Source organism: Tupaia chinensis, unplaced genomic scaffold (genome assembly GCF_000334495.1).
Source record: "Tupaia chinensis unplaced genomic scaffold, TupChi_1.0 Scaffold000044_1, whole genome shotgun sequence".
NCBI lineage: Eukaryota > Metazoa > Chordata > Mammalia > Scandentia > Tupaiidae > Tupaia > Tupaia belangeri.
In genome coordinates this window covers 1,802,835-1,825,977 of record NW_006159500.1, presented here as the reverse complement: position 1 = coordinate 1,825,977, position 23,143 = coordinate 1,802,835, and the positions used below count along the sequence as shown (strand labels likewise).

At 39.7% G+C, this 23,143-nt stretch overlaps 1 protein-coding gene across 1 annotated transcript in view; it reads right to left on the bottom strand.

The window, feature by feature from the left end:
- Nucleotides 1–23,143, bottom strand: part of GSAP (gamma-secretase activating protein) — a 111,855-nt gene that overhangs the window by 79,925 nt on the left and 8,787 nt on the right. Inside the window, 5 exon segments of the mRNA XM_027773350.1 lie at nucleotides 2,065–2,153; nucleotides 14,312–14,365; nucleotides 14,653–14,722; nucleotides 16,336–16,392; nucleotides 18,120–18,187. Of these exon segments, the coding sequence (XP_027629151.1) occupies nucleotides 2,065–2,153; nucleotides 14,312–14,365; nucleotides 14,653–14,722; nucleotides 16,336–16,392; nucleotides 18,120–18,187 (338 nt within the window).

Sequence of the window (23,143 nt, the reverse complement as noted above, 5' to 3'; positions counted from 1 at the left end):
TATGGTGACTGCAGTTAAGATGCCCCAGTTCTACCTGAAAAGCATGCCAAGTAAGTGGAGGGGCCCAAGATTCTGAGGAGGTGGGAGGGTCAGGGAGGAGGGAATCATAGCATGATGAGACTTTATCAAGGATGATTTCTTTCATCATGCTTTCTATCATTTGGGGTGCAGGGGGAAGACTGCACAGACTAAGGGAAATGTACTACTGGTAATCACCATGGATATCTTAGTAAGAACAAAGGTAGGTCCCAGGACAAGACCAAACGCAGTGGACAGTGGATGGCATTTCTCAGGGAGGGAGTAGTGATGGATTTTTCTATGGATAGAGGTTTGGAGTAGTTCTTCTCTCCAAATACATAAGAGTAAAGAACAGGGCCTGGATCTGAGATGGGGGAGCCCAGAATGAGTATAGGTTTTATTTGACTGGAGTGGGGACTTTTTCTTTGGCCTATAGGTGGTGTCATCTGTCACGTACTTTTTAAAAATTGAGATAAAATTCACAGAGCATTCAAGTGGTTAAAATCGCATTTTAAGTGCACACTTTTCAGTAGTTTTTAATATATTCACAATGTACCATGTAGCTTTAAACACTTCTTTGCTTCCTATGATCAAATTCCCCTCAACTGCCCTAGTCCTTCAATAATGTCTCCATCATCTAGATGTTGAGGAAGCCAAACAACAGACCAGAATGAGAAGCATATTCTATTCCAGCACTGATGGTAGTATAGACAGGGTGGCTTCCTGTGGAGGGGCACTGCAGCGTGGGATCTCCAGGCCAGGCCTTGTATGAAAGCAAGCAGTGGTCTATAGTGGAGCCGGGAGTGGTGGGGAAAATGCACAATTGCAAGGATTGAGTGGCAGTGAAGAACCCATGGCAGACATCTCACTCGGCTAACAGACTGGTAGAAGACTACCCACCAGCTGAGTCTGGAAGGAGCAGGAGGCAGACACTTCAGATGATACAAATTGACTCCAGGTAGACCAAAAGAAGTGATGCTTTGACCTTACGGTGAGTTATGAAATTAGGCATGAGGAAACTATGCTGTCACACTGCATGAACACATATGGTCTGTTCTTATTTGTAGTGGTTATGTCTATAAAGTCACCACAAACACTGTGTACTAGTACTGAACCATTGTGTCTAGAGGAAATACGAGTTCCTCCACACCTGTCATATTTTGGCAAACAGATCAATACATAACCTTGTTTTATGTGTGTTTCTGTTTAAAAATACTTTATTCCATATATACTATTGATTTATTAATATTGAACTCATGGCCAACATGAGCCACTCATGCCTGAATGAAGCTTATCTAACACACACGACTCTCCTCCATAAGGCATATCACAGCCTTCTTACACTTAGATATGCTAGGCTGTACTTCAGCACTACACTTGGGGACCATTTTAAATAGACTCATCAGCAAAAAGCACAAAAATTAGAAAAATAAGGCATTAGACCATGAAAACAACACTCATTTATAATGAGAGCTAAAACAAGGTAAAAATTGCCTTTTTTGACCTCAGTTGTGAACTCGAATTTTCACCACCACTCAGCACATGCCTGCAAATGACTGGGAAAGCACCATGATTACTAGTTCTGGGGTTATAAATGTTAGCAAGTAGGATAATTTGCACAGGATCTACCACAAGGAGGGTCAGCTGCATCTGGTCCAATCTGTATTATGCACTGCTTCTTCATCATTTCATGAAGTTGATAAACTCAGGGATTAATTACATCACTTAATCAGAAACATTTCATCTGTCAACCATGTGAACACATTAAATAAATCATTTTAAAACTTAAAAATACAATGCGTATTTGTTATTTTATCATAAAAAAATTATATTACTATCAGATAAACCATAGTGTGATAGAGTTGCAGGAGCTAAATTTGAGTTCTTAATTTCCAAGTTAGCCAAGGTAGAACTGATACCGTTTACAAGATTGCTTTGAGGATTAAATGTGATAATGTGTATAAAAGAATTTTGTAAATACTATTTCCTCTAGGTTTTGAGCCTTTGATTAATAGATAAGTGATAAATGACACATGCTTTACTTACCTGTACCCAAATATAGCTATCCACTGCTTTTAGGACCTTCACGTTATTCACGGGGTGGATTTCAACTAACAAAGTTAAGCACTTTGATCCTAGAGAAAAGAAGGCTTTAGTTAATGAAGATTAGAGTATAACACATTTTCTTTTCCTTTTGGAGTAGGAAGAGGAATTTTAGCAAATCCTATTACATTGACACTAAGCTAACAAAACAATCGTATCATCAAAGTCCCTTGAGGTGACTTAAAGTGAAATCCTATCCCCACTTTCACTCTTAAGAGCTCTGTGGTGGCTCTAGGGCTCCAAGAGCAATCAGCTAGAGCATTGCCTACCCCACCCTGAGGAGCCCTGGAGAAGCTTCACTGTGAAAATCACAGGACACTCGAGAAATGCAAATGCGAAAAAGGAACTTTTTGAGCAGCCCTGGTAACAACAGCAGTCACTGTGAGACGATTTTCAGGTTTTAAGAATTCCTTATAGAAAAGCATCATATTTAAAGCGGCTTCCCAAAGAGATATATCATTTTATACTTTCACCAGCTACGTATGAAAGCTTGCGGGACAAACTGGATTCTAATGGTATCATTTCTCCCTCAACTATCATGATTCCACAATTTGCAAATCAGGCCAGTCTGAGCTTTAACAATGTAAGTATATTACCTACTATATCAGCTGCTCCCCCAAAATAAGTCATTTTCTTAAAGTTTAATGCTTCACTTCAAGTTTAACTTTGACAGTTCGTAAAACCCAAAATAGATACAGAAAACATCACAAAAGAGAAGTCGATGTGCATGGAGTGAGGAACAAGTTCCTGCCCATTTCTCAGCCATTTTTAGCATCGCTACACAGGCCCTCTAGGCTTCAAAGTCTAAATAAACACAAGTCAGTGTCACTCCGATTCTGTAGCACAATGGCAAATATTGTTCATGTAGAAAAACACAAAGATATTTCTGGTGCATGAACATGTTATAGCTGTCAGTACCTATCAGCAGGACAGGGGCTGGGTTTCCCTCAGGGACCATGGTAGAGCTGTGCTGATAATGACCCACTTATTTCCTCAGTGTCACATCCAACAAATGTCACAGAAGATAGCAATTAGGAGGAAGTCTGTGGATGTGGGCTGGAATGAGGTTAGCACAGATATCCAAATTTAGGTCAAAGATGCCCCTCGCCACTCACCCACCCACCCACACACACACAAGATTACATCTCAGAAAAGGAGGACTTGCATTTTATTTGAATTCCTATTAAAACTAATACGATTAGGTGCTCCCTCAATTACTTTGTTCTTAATCATTTATTGTACAATTTGGGCATGACACAGCAGCCTGGAATTAAATCAGTGGCAGTTCTCACTATTTAAGAAAGTAAGTTGACAGCACTGCCTTATTAAAGGAAAAAAGGCAACGAATAAAAAACAATTTCTGGGATGTGGCCTAACAGTTGCGAGGACTAGGTATCTCTGGACACATGCCTTTTAAAGATTGCTTGAAAAAGCAACTCAGGGAGTAATTATGTGGAATCATCAATATACACCTACAGAACAAAAATCATGTATTTAGTAAATGTGTGCTTGTAGCTTAGAATAAAAATTCTAGTTACAAGATCATACACCAATTCAAAAGGTTGTATTTCTAACATGTAGGATAGCGGTTAACAGCGAGGTGCTTGGGAATCTCCTTGATGACTCAAAAAGTGGCTCTAGGGAACCAGCAGTTAGCGTAATGGCTATGTCGCTGGACTCCCATGTAGTCGACCACGGTTCGTGTCCCGGACCCGGTGGCTTAAAACTCATGCCGGGCGCGTGTGCGTGCGTGCCCAAGATCCCGAGAGGAGAATGGAGGAGAAGGGATTGCGGCGTGACCATCCCCCCCTGGGGGGTGATTTCTCGCTTTCTGTCTCTATGTCTCTCTCTGTCTGTCTGGCGAGCGCACGCACCCTACAGTGAAAATCTCTCAAAAAAAAAAAAAAAAAAGTGGCTCTAGAAATAAGACAAAGGCATTTGTAAAAAAAATAAAAAAGAAAAGAAAAAAAAAGAAAGAAATGTTTTGTGATGTATGAGAGTTAGGAGGGAAAAATAGTTTTCCTAATCAATATTTTAAATGTATGTGACTAAATTAATATATTAAATAGTACCAGCTGACAGTTGACTGCTTTATCTTTTGCCCTAAAAATTTATATATTCCAACTGGGAAAAAAAGGTGGGGGGAGAGGCAGGTAAAAATAGGAAATGACCTTATATTTCATCTTTTTAATATGAACCTAGATAACCACCTAATCAACTGAATTCTCTTAACTTTAAAATGGGGTGAACTTTCAAAAGGGAGAAACCATTCCTACATTAATATTTTCTTCTCTAATGCAGTCCAGACATTTAATTAATAAAACTAGCATCATGATAATAAAATTTTGTAAACAAGAGTTTCTCTCAATAACATACCATGTGCTTTCACAGTGAAACAGAAACTGTTCTGGATTAGGATGCTAGAGATGTCAGTTCTAGTTTCAGCGCTAATACTTACCTAAAATATACTGAAAAGTATATATTATATATATTAGGTATAAATCAGTATATATTAGGTATATATTATATATATTAGGTATAAATCAGTATATATTAGGTATATATTATATATATGAGGTATAAATCAGTATATATTAGGTATATATTAGGTATATATTATATATATTAGGTATAAATCACCAAGCTTTCCCAGGCCTCAAGGTCTTGTTATTAAAACATAAAATGGGGGAACGAGCAGTTAGTGTGATGGCTATGTTACTGAACTCCTAGGTAGTCAACCGTGGGTCAAGTCCTGAACCTGGAGACTTAAACTCACACCAGGCACAACTGTGTGTGTGCCCAAGATCCCTAGAGGAGAATGAAGGAGAATGAAGGATGGCTTGGCCATCCCCCCTGGGGAAGGATGATTTATCATTCTCTGTCACTCTGTCTTTCTGGTGAGTGCACACACCCTATAGCAAAAACCTCTAAAAATTTTAAAAAATAAAATAAAATGGGGCTAGCCCAATAACCTAGTAATTAGGGAAGCCTGTTCCCGCATGGCCAGCTGCAACTTGAATCCCAGTCCCGGTGACTTGAAAAATACACTGGGTGCATATAGGTACCTGCCTAAAATTCCAACAGGACAAATAAATAGGGGAGAAGGGACTGGGGTATAACCATGCTCCATTGAAGATATTTTCTACCCTGTCCCACCCACATCTGTCTGTCTATCTCTGGCAAGTAATGCATCCACTATCAATAAAGAGAGAAAAAAAGAAAAACTACAGAACAAGAAAGAGAAAAAAGCAAAAATCTACAGAATCAGAGTTTTTTCTACAAATCATTTTCATGTGTAAAATCCCATGAAGTGCTAACCACATATTAAGAATTTAGAAAATCTGGGACCAGAAGTTAGTGTAATGGCTATATCGCTGAACTTCCATGTAGCCGACCGCGGTTTGAGTCCCGGACCCAGTGGCTTAAACTCACGCCGGGCGCATGTGCATGTGTACCCAAGATCCCGAGAGGAGAATGGAGGAGAAGGGATTGCGGCGTGGCCATCCCCCTGGGGGGTGATTTCTCACTTTCTGTCTCTCTGTCTTTCTGGTGAGTACATGCGCCCTATAGCAAAAACCTCTTAATAAAAAGAAAAAAAAAAAAGAAAGAAAGAAAAAAAAAGAATTTAGAAAATCAAGTTCTATCGGTAGTGGGAGTGAAGAGCAGACCCCAGAGAGCCCTGAGCAGTCTCACCGCCACCAGAGCCTAGTTACCGTCACACCCCAGAGCTGCAACTGCCACAGCCAGCCCGTCACCACCACTGTAACCCTGAGCAGCAAGGCCAAGATCCAGTAGCCACCCACCAGGGCTGCCCTCAGGGCTGGTGACACCAAGCCCCCAGCAGCAGGCAAGGAATGGTGGCCCAGGTAACATGACAACGGCACACCTGCCTGTGGGGACAAGAGTATCACAACAAAGTTTTGGGAACAGTAAGATGGTTCAATGTAAGAAACGGATATGGCTGAATCAACAGGAGTGCCACCAAAGGAGATGAATTTATACACTGGACTGTCGTTAAGAACAACAACCCCAGGAAGTACCTTCACAGTGTAGGAGACGGCGAGACTATGGAGTTGGATGTTGGAGAAAAGGGCGCAGGCAGAGGCAGATGTTACAGGCCCTAGTGGAGTTCTAGTTCAAGGCAGTAAATACGCAGGACCATAACCATTATAGACACTATTCATGTCATAGGGGTCCTCTTCACAATTAATCACAAAATTACCAGAGCAGTGAGAGTGGGGAAATGAATGAGGATCGGAGAGCACCGCCTAAGGCCAGGCTCAACAGTGCTGATTCTCCTGTGAATGAAGGTCCCCCTTCCCCTGTTACCACACGTAGAGACCCTATGGGTGTCAACCACAGTATTCCAACCCTCCTGTTCAGGCAAAAGTGATGGAGGGTGCTGACAACCAGGGGGCAGGAGAACAAGGCAGATCAGTAAGGTAGAATATGTATCGGATCATAGACCACGATCTCATAGGGGCTCTCTCCATGCCAGACAGCCCAGAGAGGAGGGTGGTGAAGAGAGTAAGAAAAATCAAGAGATGAGACCAAGGTAAGCGGCCACCTCAAGGTTGGTACCATTGCAAATTCAGTTACTGATGCAGACGTCCAGAAACCCCTACACCACAAGATGGCAAAGAAACAAAAGCTGCCGATCCACCAGCTGGGAATTCCCCATCTCCAAGACTGAGCAGGGCAGGGCTGAGTAAATGCCATTTTACCATCTCTACCATCATCCTCTTTATTCATCCAACAAGAAGGGAATATTAAATTCCAGCAATAAGAAATGAACAAAAGATTGGTGCTGAGGACCTTAAGTGCTTGCCTTTTTTTTTTTTCTGCTTTTTTTTTTTTTTTTTTTTTTTTTTTTTCTGCCTGTTGACCAGATAACTAGAATTCTGGTTTATCTGTGCAGCATAGAGTTTTTATTATTTTTACCTAAAAGATGTCTTTTTGGTAATGATGAAGTATGCTAAAAGATTTTATTCATTCGTTCATTTATTTATTATTTTTTCACATTAGTTTTGCCATAGAAAGACAGGGGGAGCGAGAGAAAGAGAAAGCCTCCAAGTCTAGGACTCGAACCATGGTCAGCCATGTGGGAATTCCAGTGCCTTAATCACCATGCCAACTACTGGTCTAACGAACAACTTTTTTTTAGAAAAGCCTGGTTTTTCTCAGTACACTTTTAAATGTTTTTAAACATTTAATTTCATACCTGGTCAAGTTATTTAAGAACTTCATTTTTAATTTGTAATAAAAGTTTACAACTTCATTTTTTCCAAAAAAGTCAACGAACTGTAAGCATCCATTTAAAAAGGTCTTTTTTTTTCCTTTTTTTTTTTTTGAGAGGTTTTTGCTATAGGGCACGTGTGCTTGCCAGAAAGACAGAGACAGAGACAGAGAGACAGAAAGCGAAAAATCACTCCCCGGGGGGATGGCCACACCGCAACCCCTTCTTCTCCATTCTCCTCTCAGGATCTTGGGCACGCACGCACATGCGCCTGGCGTGAATTTAAGCCACCGGGTCCGGGACTTGAACCACGGTCAACTACATGGGAGCCCAGCGACATAGCCATTACGCTAACTGCTGGCCCCATTTAAAAAGGTCTTAAATAATTGTTTTTTAAAAAGATGGGGCCAGCAGGAGGTGTGGTGGCTAGGGTGTTGGACCTTCGTCCAGGTCCCATACCTGTAGGCTTGCTTTCTCACTTTCCCTCTCTGTGTCTCTCTGGAGTATGCATGTTTTCTATAGTAAATTTTAAAATAATAATAAATGAAATTAAATAAATAATTTTTAAAAAGAATTTAGAGAATCAAGATATTGACGGAGCATGGCAGAGTATTACTGAAGACAGGGCCTGGCAGACTCTGGATTTCACAGGAAGGAGAGACAACAGGATCAAAGCACAGGGGGAGGCATGAAATGAGGAGGTAGAAGAGAGGGCAAGGGACCAGCAGTTAGCGTAATGGCTATGTCGCTAGACTTCCATGTAGTCGACCGTGGTTCGAGTCCCGGACCCGGTGGCTTAATCTCACGCCGGGCACATGTGCGTGCGTGCCCAGGATGGGGGAGAAGGGATTATGGCTTGGCCATCCCCACTAGGGGGTGATTTCTTGCTTTCTGTCTCTCTGTCTCTCTGTCTCTGTCTGTCTTTCTGGCAAGTGCATGCGCCCTATAGCAAAAACCTCTCCAAAAAATAAATAAATAAAAGGGGCAGGGGGTGAGAACTGGGTGTTAGGCAGGGGAAAGTACATGTGAAATAGTGGCAAGGATGAAAGAGTCCAGGAGGGTTTGGTTTTGAAGGAGCTCTGGTTATTAAAGCTCCATGGAGCTTATGTAGCACTTCACTGTCTAGAACAGTTCATCGACTTTGGAGCCTCAGCGGCAGTGGGCCCTCACTATATGTGGTTCCCCTGGTTGCTGCGGGATCTGGTTGCTGTGGAATCTGCTGTGCCTTATGGCAGATACAGCTCTAAAAGGAGGAGGCAAGGGGCAGCTGGGCCTGGCTACCTGTGGAAGACCATTTCCTAAATAAAACATTAAGTCTCCCATGACCACAGCCAAGAAGAAAAGCATTATTGATAAAAACGGCTTTGTAGGGGCTGGCAGGTTGCATGGTGGTTAAGGACCCTGGACTCCCACATGGCCAACCACGGTTCAAGTCCCAGACCTGGCAGCTTGCTTTCTCACTTCCCCTCCTTCCTTCCTGCCCTGCCCTGCTCTCCCTCCTTCTCTCTCTTCGTCTGTTTCTTCCTGGTCAAATTAAAATAAATAAGTAAATAAAGTTAAATAAAATAATTCTCTAAAAAAACTATTTTATGGGACCTGCAGTTAGCGTAATGGCTATGTCGCTGGACTCCCATGTAGTCGACCACGGTTCGAGTCCTGGACCCGGCGGCTTAAACTCACGCCAGGCACGTGTGCGTGCGTGCCCAAGATCCCAAGAGAAGAATGGAGGAGAAGGGATTGCGGCGTGGCCATCCCTCCTGGGGGGTGATTTCTCGCTTTCTGTCTCTCTGTCTCTGTCTGTCTGGCGAGCCCACACACTCTATAGCAACAAAAAAAAAAAAGAAAAAAAGAAAAAAAGAAAAAAGAGCTCTCCAAATAAATAAATAAATAAATAAATAAATAAATAAACTATTTTGTAAAATATATACACTAAAGAACCTTATTTTGCTTAAGCTAAAAAAAAATACTAGTTTTGTCTCATTTGCAGAAGAAAAATCTTATTTTAAGCAACAGAATTTTTTTTTGGAAAGATTTTTGCTACAGGGCACGTGTGCTCGCCAGAAAGACAGCGAGAGATAGAGATAGAAAGTGAGAAATCACCCCCCAGGGAGAATAGCCACGCCGCAATCCATCCTCCTATTGGGATATTGGGCACACACGCACACGAGCCCAGAGTGAGTTTAAGCCACCAGGTCTGGGACTCGAACCGCAGTCGACTACATGGGAGTCCTGTGACATAGCCATTACGCTAACTGCTGGTCCCTTAAGCAACAGAATATTAATAAAGCCTTGAGGCAAACTACATTGTATAATCAGGTGGACAAACAAAATAAACCTTTCCAAAACACCTACACAAAGAACAAAACATAGTACAAAATGCTTTTATTCTTTGGTGCTTTCTGGCTATATTACTGCTGCAATTTTTATTTTATTTTTTTTTAAAGGAACTATTTATTTATCATTACTTTTCGATTTTGATGAAAGACTGAGCAAGCCGCCAGGTCCAGGACTCGAATCACAGTTGGCCAAGTGAGAGTCCAGCATCCTTAACCACCATGCCACCTGCCAACCCAATCACTCCTGTAATTTTAACTGAACAAAATAAAACTTTTCCTTGATTAACCATACCTTCCATTCACTGAAGACTCCCTGTGTATCTCCAGCCCCAGCCTGTACCCTGAACAACCAACATCACATCTCCACTGGGATGTCTTAACAGGCATCTCAAACAGCATGCCCAAGAACAAACTCCTTCTCCTACTTTTTCCATTCTCTCTTTTTTCTCTTTACTCCCTGTTCCAGACAAAAACCTTGGAGTCAGTCATTTTTGACTTATCTCCTTTTCATATACTACCACCAAATCCAGTAGCCAATCTTAAGTCTATCTTCAAACTACATCGAAATGCAACCACTAAGCCCTTGCTCCACTCACCTAGTCTATGCCACTGGACAGTTGTGATGGCTTTATGACCAGTCTGCCTCCCTGCTTTCTCCTTGCCTCCATGCAGTGTATTTCTCACACAGAAGCTCTATGATCCTTTCTTAAATTTGGAGCACTACTCCCCTGTTCAAACCCACATTGTTTCCATTTTACTGAGTGAAGGTCAAGTCTTCCCAACGGCCTCCTTGGGTCTATGGGATCTGCCTGCACCACACCAACATTTTCCTCTAGCCTCAGTTCCTTCCACTCTGCTCCTGTTCATTCCCTCCTCCCTTACTGACCTCCTGGCTATTTTTGAACGTGAGTCTACCAACTATAGGTCCTGACTCAGGACCTTTGTGTGCCTGTTTGTTCTGCCAGAAATGTGCTATTTCCACAGCCATGTGCTTGCTCACTCCCTTCTTTCAGAACTCTGTTTAAATACTCCCCCAATAGTGTTTCCTAGGATTATCCTCCAAATAAACTAATGGCATCAAATCCTTGCCTTAGATCCTACTTAAGAAAAAACACACACTAAAACAAGAAGTTGTCTCAGGAGAGGATCACTGTAATCAGAGTACTGGGGAGATGAAAGAGGTTAGAAGAATACACCAGTAAACAGGGGACTATCGAATTAGTCATCACCATGGAGCTTGGATTGCTTGGAGCACAGTTTAGACTTACCCACAATTAGAGATGGAAAGGGGAAGTATTTATGCTCCAGCTCCTTTTCCTCATTGGCCATGGGTTGTCCTACTGAGCATCATCATTCCCAACCAAGTTGTGCATGTGTAGGTAGTCAACAGATTTTCCAAGGGCCCAGGCCAGAGAGAAGTAGAGTATCTGAGATGAGGCATTGTCAAACTCCACCTGGGCAGAGCAGGTTTCACCACAGTGGTTGGCATCAATGGTGAGCTAAGATGTAAAGTGATGAAGGGTCCAATGCAATAACCATGTTCATTGCAATGCTTTTAAAAGTGCAAGTGGATAACCTCACTAAAGGTATAAAGGCAAGTCAAGCATAATTTCAGGTGCTGACGAAAATTTACAATAAACTTAATCTGAAAGTGCATTTTATAATATATGTAATCACTAATCATTAATATGTAATGCATGACAATGAGGCACAGATGGCAAACACCAGGTAAAGACCATAGTTCCTACTGGGCTTATCAGTATAATAAGGAATTTCCTGGGGACCAGCACAACAGTAAAATGTGACACCTTGCAAGGCCAATCCACGTGGAAAGGATCCAGGTTTGCTTTCAGAGTCTTCCTGAGTACACGAGGCATTCATATGCCCAGGATCCAAGGCTGGCTGGGTATAGATGGTGGCATCAGGTCTCTATTGGGGGTTTTTGCTCTCAATCTCTCTCTCAGAAGAAATAAACTTAAAAAGAAAAAGGAATTTTCAAGGCTTAAAAAAATAATGTACACAAAGGGACTGGGAGGCACAGGGAGCAAGTCCACAGAATTTACACAGATTGTGTTCCTCACAATCTTGAGGAATACAGGCAGCTTTCCTTTCTTGGATACAAAGTTTATTAGCACAGAGCAGGGACATAACCTGGTTTGGTCATGCCCTTGTTTTAGGGGTCAGGATACCCATGTCCTAGATCGTATTTTGCTGAAATTAGTCTAGTTCCATCTCCTCTGCAGTGAGCACTGCACCTAATTCTAATAGACACAGTGAGTACTCAGGGACCTGGTCATAGGAGAACATGGCACAGAGGGCAGAGGCTGTTGAAGTTCTCAGTAAGTCATGGCAGGGGAATGGTCAGGACGAGTAACATAAATGATGAAATTTCAGGGACAGCCTCCTGCCCACCAGCATCTTTTCTTTTGCTGAGAACTACAGGAGAGTACCATGAAGACTGGACTCATGTTCCCTTGCCACTCTAAGTGGGCTCTTTGGGAAATGTGGATCACGAGAAGCCTGGGAGTGCCTCATAAGCCTCATGTGGAAAGTATGTACGAAGGGTTTTTCCATCACATGTGACCACAGATATATCTGAGTGGGAACTGTGCTAACAAAAGAAGGAATTCAAGTGCCAAGTAAACAGAACAGATGGAAAGTACCCGGGATCAGAACAGTAAGAGACGGACAGGAGAGTCACTACACCCGAGGTTGAAAAATGGTAGTCCACGGGTGATTATCATTGCCTTGGGATTTTAAAAAAATATTTGAGCCAATCTTTACAAATTAGATTTTTATATAAAAATTCAGACTTCTCTCAACAAAGTGAAAAGCTGGTCCCACTAGGCTTACTGCCCCACATAACAACAAAAACGAGAGCTGAAAAGTGGCTCCCATGGGGCACCCCTACCCTACCACTAGCCCCTATACTTTCTTTGTTTTGCTTTTAATTTGCCACTGGGCAAGTGTGCTACACATGAGAGCAAGCAAGCATGGTAATGGCCATGCCACGATCCCTTCTCCTCCATGCTCCTCTTGCAGTTTTGTGCATGCACACACAAGTACTTGGCATGTTTTTCAAGCTGCCAGGTTCCAGACTCAAACCGTGAAAGTCAGTCATGTGAGATCTAGCTGCCTTAACTTCTATTCCACCTGTTGGCCTATCCCTACAGCTTTTAAACGTTTTTTTTTTTTTTACCCCCTAATGAGATAAAATACTCCTTGGTTTCTATGTTAAAGAGGGAAACAACAGGCCCAGTTAAGCACTGTGCATAGAGGCCCCAGTTCCACATGGCTAAATATGATTTCAATCCCAGCCCTGGCAGTCTGAAAAACATACCAAGGTCTTCCATGGAGAAATGGAAGAAAAATTATTGCAGCATGATCATGTCCCACTGGGGGATGCTCACTCTCTGTCTCTTTCAAGCGAGCACATGTAACCTTTGACCAAAAGTAAAAAGAAACAAAGAAACTTTGTTGATCCCACGGTTTTCCTTCTACTCCATCACTTTACCAATATGATCTCTCTGGCTTCTGTGTACATTTGTGATGGAAACCTGAAACTAGACTGAAAGCTCCATGACAGAAGTTACTATACTTCTTGTACATATCAGGAGATGTAAAACATTTATAAAAATGAAATGAATGATTCATTTTGGTGCCAAAAAAAATTTAGAAACTCAAGCATAATTTTTTTTTTTTTTGGAGAGGTTTTTGCCATAGGGCACATGCACTCGCCAGACAGACAGAAAGAGACAGAGAGACAGAAAGCGAGAAATCACCTCCCAGGGCGTTAGGCCACACCACAATCCCTTCTCCTCCATTCTCCTCTCAGGATCTTGGACACGCACGCACACGTGCCCAGAGTTTCAAGTTACCGGATCCGCACGCACACGTGCCCAGCGTGAGTTTCAAGTTACCGGATCTGGAACCCGAACTGTGGTCGACTACATGGGAATCCAGCGACAGCCATTACACTAACTGCTGGTCCCCAAGCATAATTTTTTCATAATATGATTTCCACTAACTTTTTTTTTTTGAAGACCCCTAACACTATCGTATCTCCAGCACCATACATTGTACCTGAACTACAACAGGCATTCAATGCAGTTAAATTGTGGACAGATGGATCATGTAGAGTATTTCTTTTAAAGGTGGGAGGGGCAGGGGAGCATCACAAAGCTAATAAACATAAAGTGGGCCTTGGCAAACAAATACCATTTATTTTTGTTTAGTATTAGTAAACTATTCACATTGTGTTAGGTACTACTCAATACTTATCCAGATATAAGAAAAATTAGTATTTTTTACTTTCTCAACCTTTTCTACCAGCTTCTGGCCATAAGGTTCTAGTGTATTCTCGATGTTTATTTAGACTTAAGGTGCTCAACTTATTAATACTTCTACTAGTCCCTGTTATATTATGTTCTGTACTTTCCTGTTTTCTTTTAAATATATATATATTTTTTTAATTTAAAAAGAAATCTTATTTGTGCTTGACATGATCTTTGCCTTTTCATTGTAAGGGAAGTCTGTTTCTAAAGATGTTTGAAATTCATCTTTCAGGTTCAATAAACCTTCATCTACCAATAGGCACTAAGAAGTATAATTTGATTACCTGGTTGAAGCTCATTTCTTCTTCCTTCTTTAGTAGACTGAACTAAACTTGCAGCTAATGGGAAAAGGGGAAAAAAAAAAAAAAAAAAAAAAAAAAAAACCTCCATTAGCAATTGACCCATGTAGTGGCTTTCTAAAGTTTACCATTTTATATCTGAAATAAATGAGGAATCAAAGAAGTTGTCAGTGAAAGATTAAGATAGAATGAAAAGATTTTTTCTGGTAGGTATAGCCTACAGATTCTATACTTATTAGAATAAGCAAATATTGCAAAAGTCCAACACTTTGAAACTAAAAATTAAAAATGTAGTTTAGACGTAGAAATGAAAGGGTTCAACTCACCAAGTAAAGTTTTCTCACTGTTGACAGAGCAACTGACAACTTGCAAGTCTTTCTCAAAGGTATATAGATGCTATTAAAACAAAAGCATTATTTAATTAACAATTGTATGTATATAAGCTATCATAAAGCTTTTTACCAGGTATTATTATGGCAAAATATTTTTTACCAAAAGAACCATTAATGAACTAGTTTATCCATACTAAGTTGTTGCAGATTTTTTTTTTTTAAAGAAGTATGCTATCATAGGCCATATTTGGCATTGAAACTTAAGAGTATAGACCTTGGAGCCAAAGTTGACCCAGGATCGAATTCTGACTCTGCCATTTGCTACCTCTGTGAGTTTGCACAAATTATTCAACTGCTCTCCCCCAACCCCCATCAGAACATAGACATCATAATACCTATCTCATGGGATTGTTAGGAGAATCAAGTGAAACCATCTATATGAAGCATTTAGTACAACATCTGCCACACATAATAAACATTCAAATGTTAGTTGTAATTATTGAGCAAGTAAAGTTTCAGTCAAATTACACAATTATGATATCATTAGTTTTTTATTTAAAATTTATTTACATTCATTCACCGTACATCATTACAGCATACAAAATGAGATTTTCCATCCAGAGTACACTGTATATTGTCTCGATCAAGCACATCAACAAACATGTTATTGTCAACAAATAATTTTCCATTTCTTGTTTCCTGTATGTTTTGCTTTTTCCCCCATCCTTGATTCCCTATCTCTTACCCTCTGCCATCTCCCATTCTCTTCCCACACTGTCTCTGGTATCTGTGTTTACTTTCTATACTGTTTTCCCCCTACATTTTATTGAATTACTAAGGACCTTAATTAATCTAAATATTTTCATAGCAAACACGGCTGATATATACATTTCCATGAACACAAGTCTTCATTAGTTAAGTTTTAAAAACTGTCACAAGTAGTTCTTCTACACTACTCTCAGAGTTTTACCAAGTAATTTTCTATCTTAATTTTGTTGTCGTTGTTGCCATTTGAAATGTTCCAAATGTTGCAAGACTCCATTTCCTTGAGTATTAAAGAAAATTAAAATGGTCATATAGAAGGAGGATGTGATATATGAATTGAGGAACTAGAGACCCATCACCACTGAATTAGCAACCATCCTAAACTCTCTTACCCTCTAATCCAAAGGATAAGGGAAAGTCTTAGATGACAGGAGAGAACAGGCTAAGAAAAACAGAATAGCAGAAGTATTAAGGTTATTAGTATCTATAGACTTAAAAAAGCACTGAGAACACACTAGAATCCTACAGTAATCTTTTTTTAAGTATCAGATATTTTTTAATTATTTAATTATTTAATTTTATTTATTATTATTATTTTTAAAAATTTGTATTGGGCAGATGTCCTCACCAGAGAGAGATGGAGAGAGAGGGAAGGAGGTTGGGAAGGATGGAAAGAGAAAGTGAGAAAGCAAGTCACCAGGTCCAGGACTTGAACCATGGTTGGCCATGTGGGAATCAGGCACTTAACCACCACACCATACAGCAATCTTTTCTCCATTTCTCCTTTTAAGAGAAATGCTTTAGTTTTTAAATTTAAGTTAAATAAAATTTTAAGAGGAGGATACAGAAAGAAGCAAACTCTGAAAGCTGGCATGTAACCACTGAGTAATATGACATATGCTGATTTTTTACCTTATTTTGTCTGGTTTGGCAATCATATAATCCAAAGAGGACATTTCCCTTACCATCCTTAAATGAATAAAAATAAAAATAAACCAGATGTTTATTAGATGTCATTATTTAGGAAGTTAGAATATTACTGGTTTTAAACAAACCTGCACAAATTAAGTCAATCTTAGCAATAAGCACTCTAAGGGAAGTTTGCTATACATGTCAGAAAGGGACCAAACATGATTGAACTAGTCATTGTGGCTCAAAGCGTGAAATGGAGCAACAATGTACAGCTCAGTGAGATTAGGCCAGATCTAGTAGGGAGAACATGAGTAAAGGAATGAATCTCTTTGTATTTATGTTTGTATCTTCTTAGAGAATACAAATGAGTATCTATACACACACACTTGCACATACATTGGATGATCAGATGGCTAAAAGAAGTCCCTAAAATTCTTGTAAGTAAAACTCTTTGAGTCATATAGTTCTTTAAATGAACATCCTTAGATACAGCCTTTTTTGAGGCCGCTGGGATGGGGGAGGGGGTTTTAGGGCCCATGTGCTTGCAGGGGTAGGGAGGGTGGGTTGGGGGAAAGGAGTGAGAAATCACGTTGAGGGGACAGCCATGCCACAATCCCTTCTCCATTCACTTCTCAGGATTTGGGTCACACATTCACACATGCTCAGCATGCTTTATAAGCCACCAAGTCTGGGACTTGAACTGTGCCATCAGTCAGATGGGATCCAGCACCTTAACCTCCATGCCACAACTTAACTTCTTTTAACCAAAATTAAAAAAAAAAAAAAAGACAGTGCTTCTACTATGTAAAGCAGACTAGCTATTATTCTTTCACCTGTTCCTAGTAAAAGCATCAGTAAAGCTAAATTTTCCTTAAAACACTTGAAACTGAAAACACATATTTAAATAATAATGCCTCAGTCTTAGCATATATAGAACCAATCAGGTGGCACAGTGGTTAAGGCAACTGGATCCCACAAGGTCAACTGGGTGGTTCAAGCACCAGACTTGGTGACTTGAAAAACATGTTAGGTATGGGTGTATGTGTACCCAAAATCCCAAGTGGAGAATGGAGGAGAAGGGATTGCAGTATGGCCAGCCCTCTGAGGATTGCTTTTTCACTTTCCCTCCTTTTCTCCCTCTGTCTGTCTCTGGCAAGAACACATACCCCAGAGAAAATGTAAAAAAAAAAAAGTGGTAGTGGGGACCAGCAGGTGGCATGGTGGTTAAGGCACTGGACACTCCCACATGGCTGACTGCAGTTCAAATACTGGACCTGGTGGCTTGCTTTCTCACTTTCCTTCTCTCTCTCTCTCTCCCTCTGTGTAACTCTCTCTGGTCAAATTAAAATAAATGAATGAATAAAATTAAATAATTATTTTAAAAAGTAGTAGTAGTATTCCTAGTATATCTAATTCTGAATAGTCAGAGTAATCATATTTAATATTTCTCAAAGATAAAAACTTAACATATTAATTAGGTTTAAACATCTTTTTCTTGGCAGTTATCCTCTAGAAAATGAAATCATTCAAAAGTGTTTTGTACTGTATCAGATGTGTGATTTTTAAAAAAGTAAACATTTCACAAGACTGAATTTCAATCATCCTACTTAATCTCACACACACACACAAACAAGGTCATATGTTAAAACTTTGGTGCCAACAAGTCTTATTCATTATCCTTCAATAAGATATAGTATTGAATTCTGTAAAAACGGAATATAAATGGTTAAAATAGTAAACTTTGTTATGTATATTTTACTAAAATAAAAATAATATAGACCTACCTTATAAGTATAAATAATATTTCCATTTCTTTCAACATTTAGTACCCGTAAGCTCTCATAATTATTTTCTAAAACATATGAAACAGAATAAGTTAATATTCAACAAGAGATGTTTAATAACATATCTAACAAATATTAGTGAAAGAAACCAAGTATAAGGAATGCATACTGATGATTTCATTATACAGAGTTAAATGGGCAAAATTAATCTATTATTTTAGAAATCAGAGTTGCAGAGTCAGTCCTTCAGGGAAGAGTAATGGAGTAGTGATTGACAGGTATCTCAAGGGAGCTTTCTGAGGTACTGGTAATGTTGTGTATCTCAGATATACTGATATGCTCACTTTGCAATAACTGAGCTGTACCCTCTTGGCTATGTATTTCTATGTCATACTTCAATAACTTTCAATTATCTATTAGTTTTTGCTTTATGTGTTTTGGGGCTACATTATTAGATGTATACAAATTTAGAATTATTACATTATCTTCCTGGTGAATTAACCTCTCAGGCACTCAACTGAACTGCAAGATGTCTAAGCAGTCTACTGAAATAAAGACCCCCCCAAAAAAAAAAAAAAGTCAAAGCTGTAATGGCTTACTGTAATGCTATGAGCAAGAGGCTAAACCAGAGAAAGGGTTTCCTGTTTTATTTTCTCTCATGAATTGGGCCATTGGTCAGGTGGATGAGACAGATATAGGGTCCCCTCACTGCCAAGGGAGCCCCAAATAGGTTACTACAGTATCATGGACCCAGTAGTTGAAGAGAGGGAGAAGAGGATGAGGGAAGAGTAGAAAAGTATTAAGTCGAGTAGAAAAAAAGTATGTCTTCAAAGTTCTCCTTTTCTCTGCTGAGATGGTTTTGGCAGGGGTATTTGAGAAAGGTCTCTGCTGAAGGCCTAATTAAGGGGCCTCCAAATGAAGGCTTACAGGCTAAGAATGCAGATATGTGTAAGTGTGTGACCAGCCTGGGGAGCCTGAGACTTGACTGTAACTCGCTTTGGGAGCTGCAGTGCCATTAGCTATACACCAATCTGGTTTGGGGGAGATGGCTTTCCCCAGTGAGGTCTTCTAGAGAAAGACTTTGTCATTGAATTGCCAGGTCTGAAAAATCACAAACTTTCAACCAAGAACTGGATTAGTCTACTCCTTTATTTATTATAAAATGTCCTTTTTTAAAAATAATTATTTTATTTAACTTTATTCATTTACTTCTTTTCATTTTACCAGAGTAGGACAGAGAGAGTAGAGAGAAAGGGAAAGTGAGAAAGCAAGTCGCCAGGTCTGGGACTTATACCACAGTTGGCCATGTGGGAGTACAGTGTCCTTAACCACCATGCCACCTTCTGGCCCCCATTCTTAGTTTTTTAACTGATGCATGTATTACACTTAATGTAATACTGATACATCAGTATTTGTTTATGTTACTCACATGTTTTATGTTCTTTCCATTTGCCCATCTATTTACTTGCTATAAATTCTCTATTATTTTACTAATGTGATAACATTTCCTTGACTTATTTTTAGTATTATGTTGTGGCAAGAAAGTGAAACAACTGAGAGAGCTGGTAGGTGATGTGGTGGTTACGATGCTGGAGTCCCACATGGCTGATTGTGGTTCAAGTCCTGAATCTGGTGGCTTGCTTTCTTACTCCCCTCATCTCTGTCTCTCTCTGGTTAAAAATAATAAATTAAATAATCATTTAAAAAGAAACAACTGAAATGCTCATGCTACTACAGGAAGTAAAAATTAGAAAAGTTTTTGAGAGTATCTACTGAATATATGTCTCAGTGATTGCACTTGTGCATGTATCAACCCACAGACACAATTTATACACACACACACACACACACACACACATAGAGCTATATCCAGCAAAAGACACATATAAAAATGTCTATAGTACTGTGATTCATAATAGCACAAACTGGAAACCCAAAATATCTATCAAATGAAGGATAAATTGTGACATATCCAGTGAAATACTATATAACAGTGAGAGCGAATTAACATGCAATATAGTAAATAACTGAGCAAAAAAATCCCTATCCTCCTCCACTACAACCAAAGAAAAAGAAATGAAAAACACAAACCATATGATTCAATTTATATACTAGTTTCGAAAATAGAATGAATCTACTCTGTTAGACAAGTGATTTCTGGAAAGAGGCAGGTAGGACTGTTGAGGTTTTGGTAATATTGTCTTTCCTAGTCAAACGGGGATGTTTCACTTTGTGAAAATTATCTGAGCTGTGCATTTAGGATATGCACACTTTTCTGTGTGAAAGCCATATTTTGATAAAAGACAAAGACTCTTGGGACCAGCAGTTAGCGTAATGGCTATGTCGCTGGACTCCCACATAGTCGACCGCGGTTCGTGTCCCACACCCGGTGGCTTAAAACTCACGCCGGGCGCGTGTGTGTTCGTGCCCAAGATCCCAAGAGGAGAATGGAGGAGAAGGGACTGCGACGTGGCCATTCCCCCCAGGGGGGTGATTTCTCGCTTTGTCTCTTTTTCTCTATCTGGCAAGCACACGCGCCCTATAGCAAAAATGTCTCAAAAAAAAAAAATAAAGAAGAAGAAAAAAGGACAAAGACTCTTTATATAAAAGATTTATCATTTTTCTTCTAAAATTTTAGGATATTCGTAATTCTACAGTTAAAGAATTTTAAACATTGGCATATACAACATTGATCATTATCACCATTAATTGATGAGAAATGTATATTTTCCTAATTTCCTCAAAACTATCCAAAATTTAATTGCTTAACCTTGAATCATGTTTCTGATAAAATGTTTTTAGAAGTGAAATTACACCGATCATGAAAAATAAACATTCTGACAAAACACAGGCAAAACATCCTATTACTCAGAACAACTTTCAGTTTGTATCCTAACTAAAAGGGAAAAATAAAAAGGATAAGAATTTTTTTTTTTTGAGAGGTTTTTCGCTATAGGGCGTGTGCGCTCGCCAGACAGACAGAGAGAGACAGAGAGACAGAAAGCGAGAAATCACCCCCAGGGGGGATGGTCACGCCGCAATCCCTTCTCCATTCTCCTCTCGGGATCTTGGGCACACACGCACAAGCGCCCGGTGTGAGTTTTAAGCCACCGGGTCCAGGACTTGAACTGAGATCGACTACGTGGGAGTCCAGTGACATAGCCATTACGCTAAATGCTGGTTCCCCAGGATAAGAAGAATATTGACGAGCTAGATCCCTGCACTGGAGCTGGGGGTAGGAACCAGAAAGAGTGAGTTTGATTGAGGATGTTGGCAACATCTTGAAGTCTCTCTTCTTTATCTCTCACACTAATTTTTTTTTTTTTAACTATAATGATAATGGCTTGTTCTCTTAGGAAGACCGTGATGTAAACAACTGGTTTACTTTAAAGCACACTTTACCATTTGCAGAGTTCTCATTTCTATCTCATCCACACCAGTGTGAGGTGAGTAGGCCCACTGTTCTGAGGTAAAGACACTTGGCCAATCTCATACAGTAAAAAGAAGGCACGAACTGATCTTAAACCTAACTCTCACTCAGAATAATGAGCCAAATGTCCTGTACCAAGCTTATGATGGAGAAATAATCGCTCAAAAATCTGTTTGAGGTGAATTTTGTAGACATCTAAAGAGAATTTCAATGAGTTCTTTATCCTGCATGTGACTCAAACTTCTGGAATGCAGTGTGTCAATATTTTGACAAGTATTTTTTTTTCCTTTTGAGATGATAAGGATGCTAGGAGAGATCTTCATGAAAGTACACTTGAAAGGTTTCAGCTAAGATAAGAAACTCCTTTATAAGAAATCTTGCTAAGAAGGTCCAATTTCCTTACAGACACATGTTTTTCAAATCACTAAAAACAAATTCTCCAACAAATGCAGATTACAAAAAATGATACATGCTTATTGTATTAAATCAGTAGTTCTCAATTCTGACTGCATTAAAATCATCAGGGGGTGCTGGCAGGCGGTGTGGTGGTTAAGGGTGCTGGACTCCCACATGGCTGACAGTGGTTCAAATTCCAGACCTGGTGGTTTGCTCTCTCACTCCCCTCCTTCTCTCTCTTTCTCTCTCTCTGTCTCCCTATGGTCAAATTAAAATAATAAAAAATAAACTTCAATAAAATAATTATTTTAAAACAACAACAAAAAAATCATCAGGGATGTTTTTAAAAGAATACTGATACCCCAAAGCCCTATCCAAAACAGTCTGATTTTATTGGGCTAGTGTGGGGCTCACTAGTATGAGTTTTTAGCTTCCCCAGTGATTTTAATGTAGAGCCAGGGTTGAAAGTCAATGAACTACATATTTATACTAAATAAACAATATTCATTAGAAAGCATGACTTGGAACACCTCATATAGTAACCATGGTAGACAGAGCTGAAAGAAAGAAAAATAGGGACTTTGGGGTGCAGTAATAACTGCAAAGTAGTAATAACTGCAAACTTGAATAACCCTGCAGGTAAGTAAATGGCTCACATTTCAAGGGCATTTGAAATAGACAAATTTGTCAATGTTGGAAATCCAAAGACCAACGTCTCACCCCATGCTGTTAATGTATCAGACCTTCCCCCAGACTGATATCTCATTTTTAAACACACCCTTTGAAAAGAAGTACACAACCTCTTTGCTTATTCATGCTGACTCTTTTTCCAGTAGGTCATCATTGGAAAGTCCAGAGGAGGAAGTTTAGCAATTTCAAATGAGGAAATGTGGTTTAATCTTACAGTTCAGTATACTCAGTGCTCATAAAAAGAGCTACATGGCATTTTGATAGATAAGATACTTGCATAAGTGAACATACTAAAGAAAGGCGAATACCTAGATATTAAAGATATCGGCAAGCCATAGCTCATGTCAACTAAAGGCTGGTTTGCCATGTATTTTCACTCATTTCAGGCTATTCTTCATCAAATAAAAGTGATTTCACTTGGAGCCAGCAGGTGGCGTGGTGGTTAAGGACACCGGACTGCCACAAGGCCAACACTGAGTCCCAGAACTGGCGGCTTACTTTGTCTCTT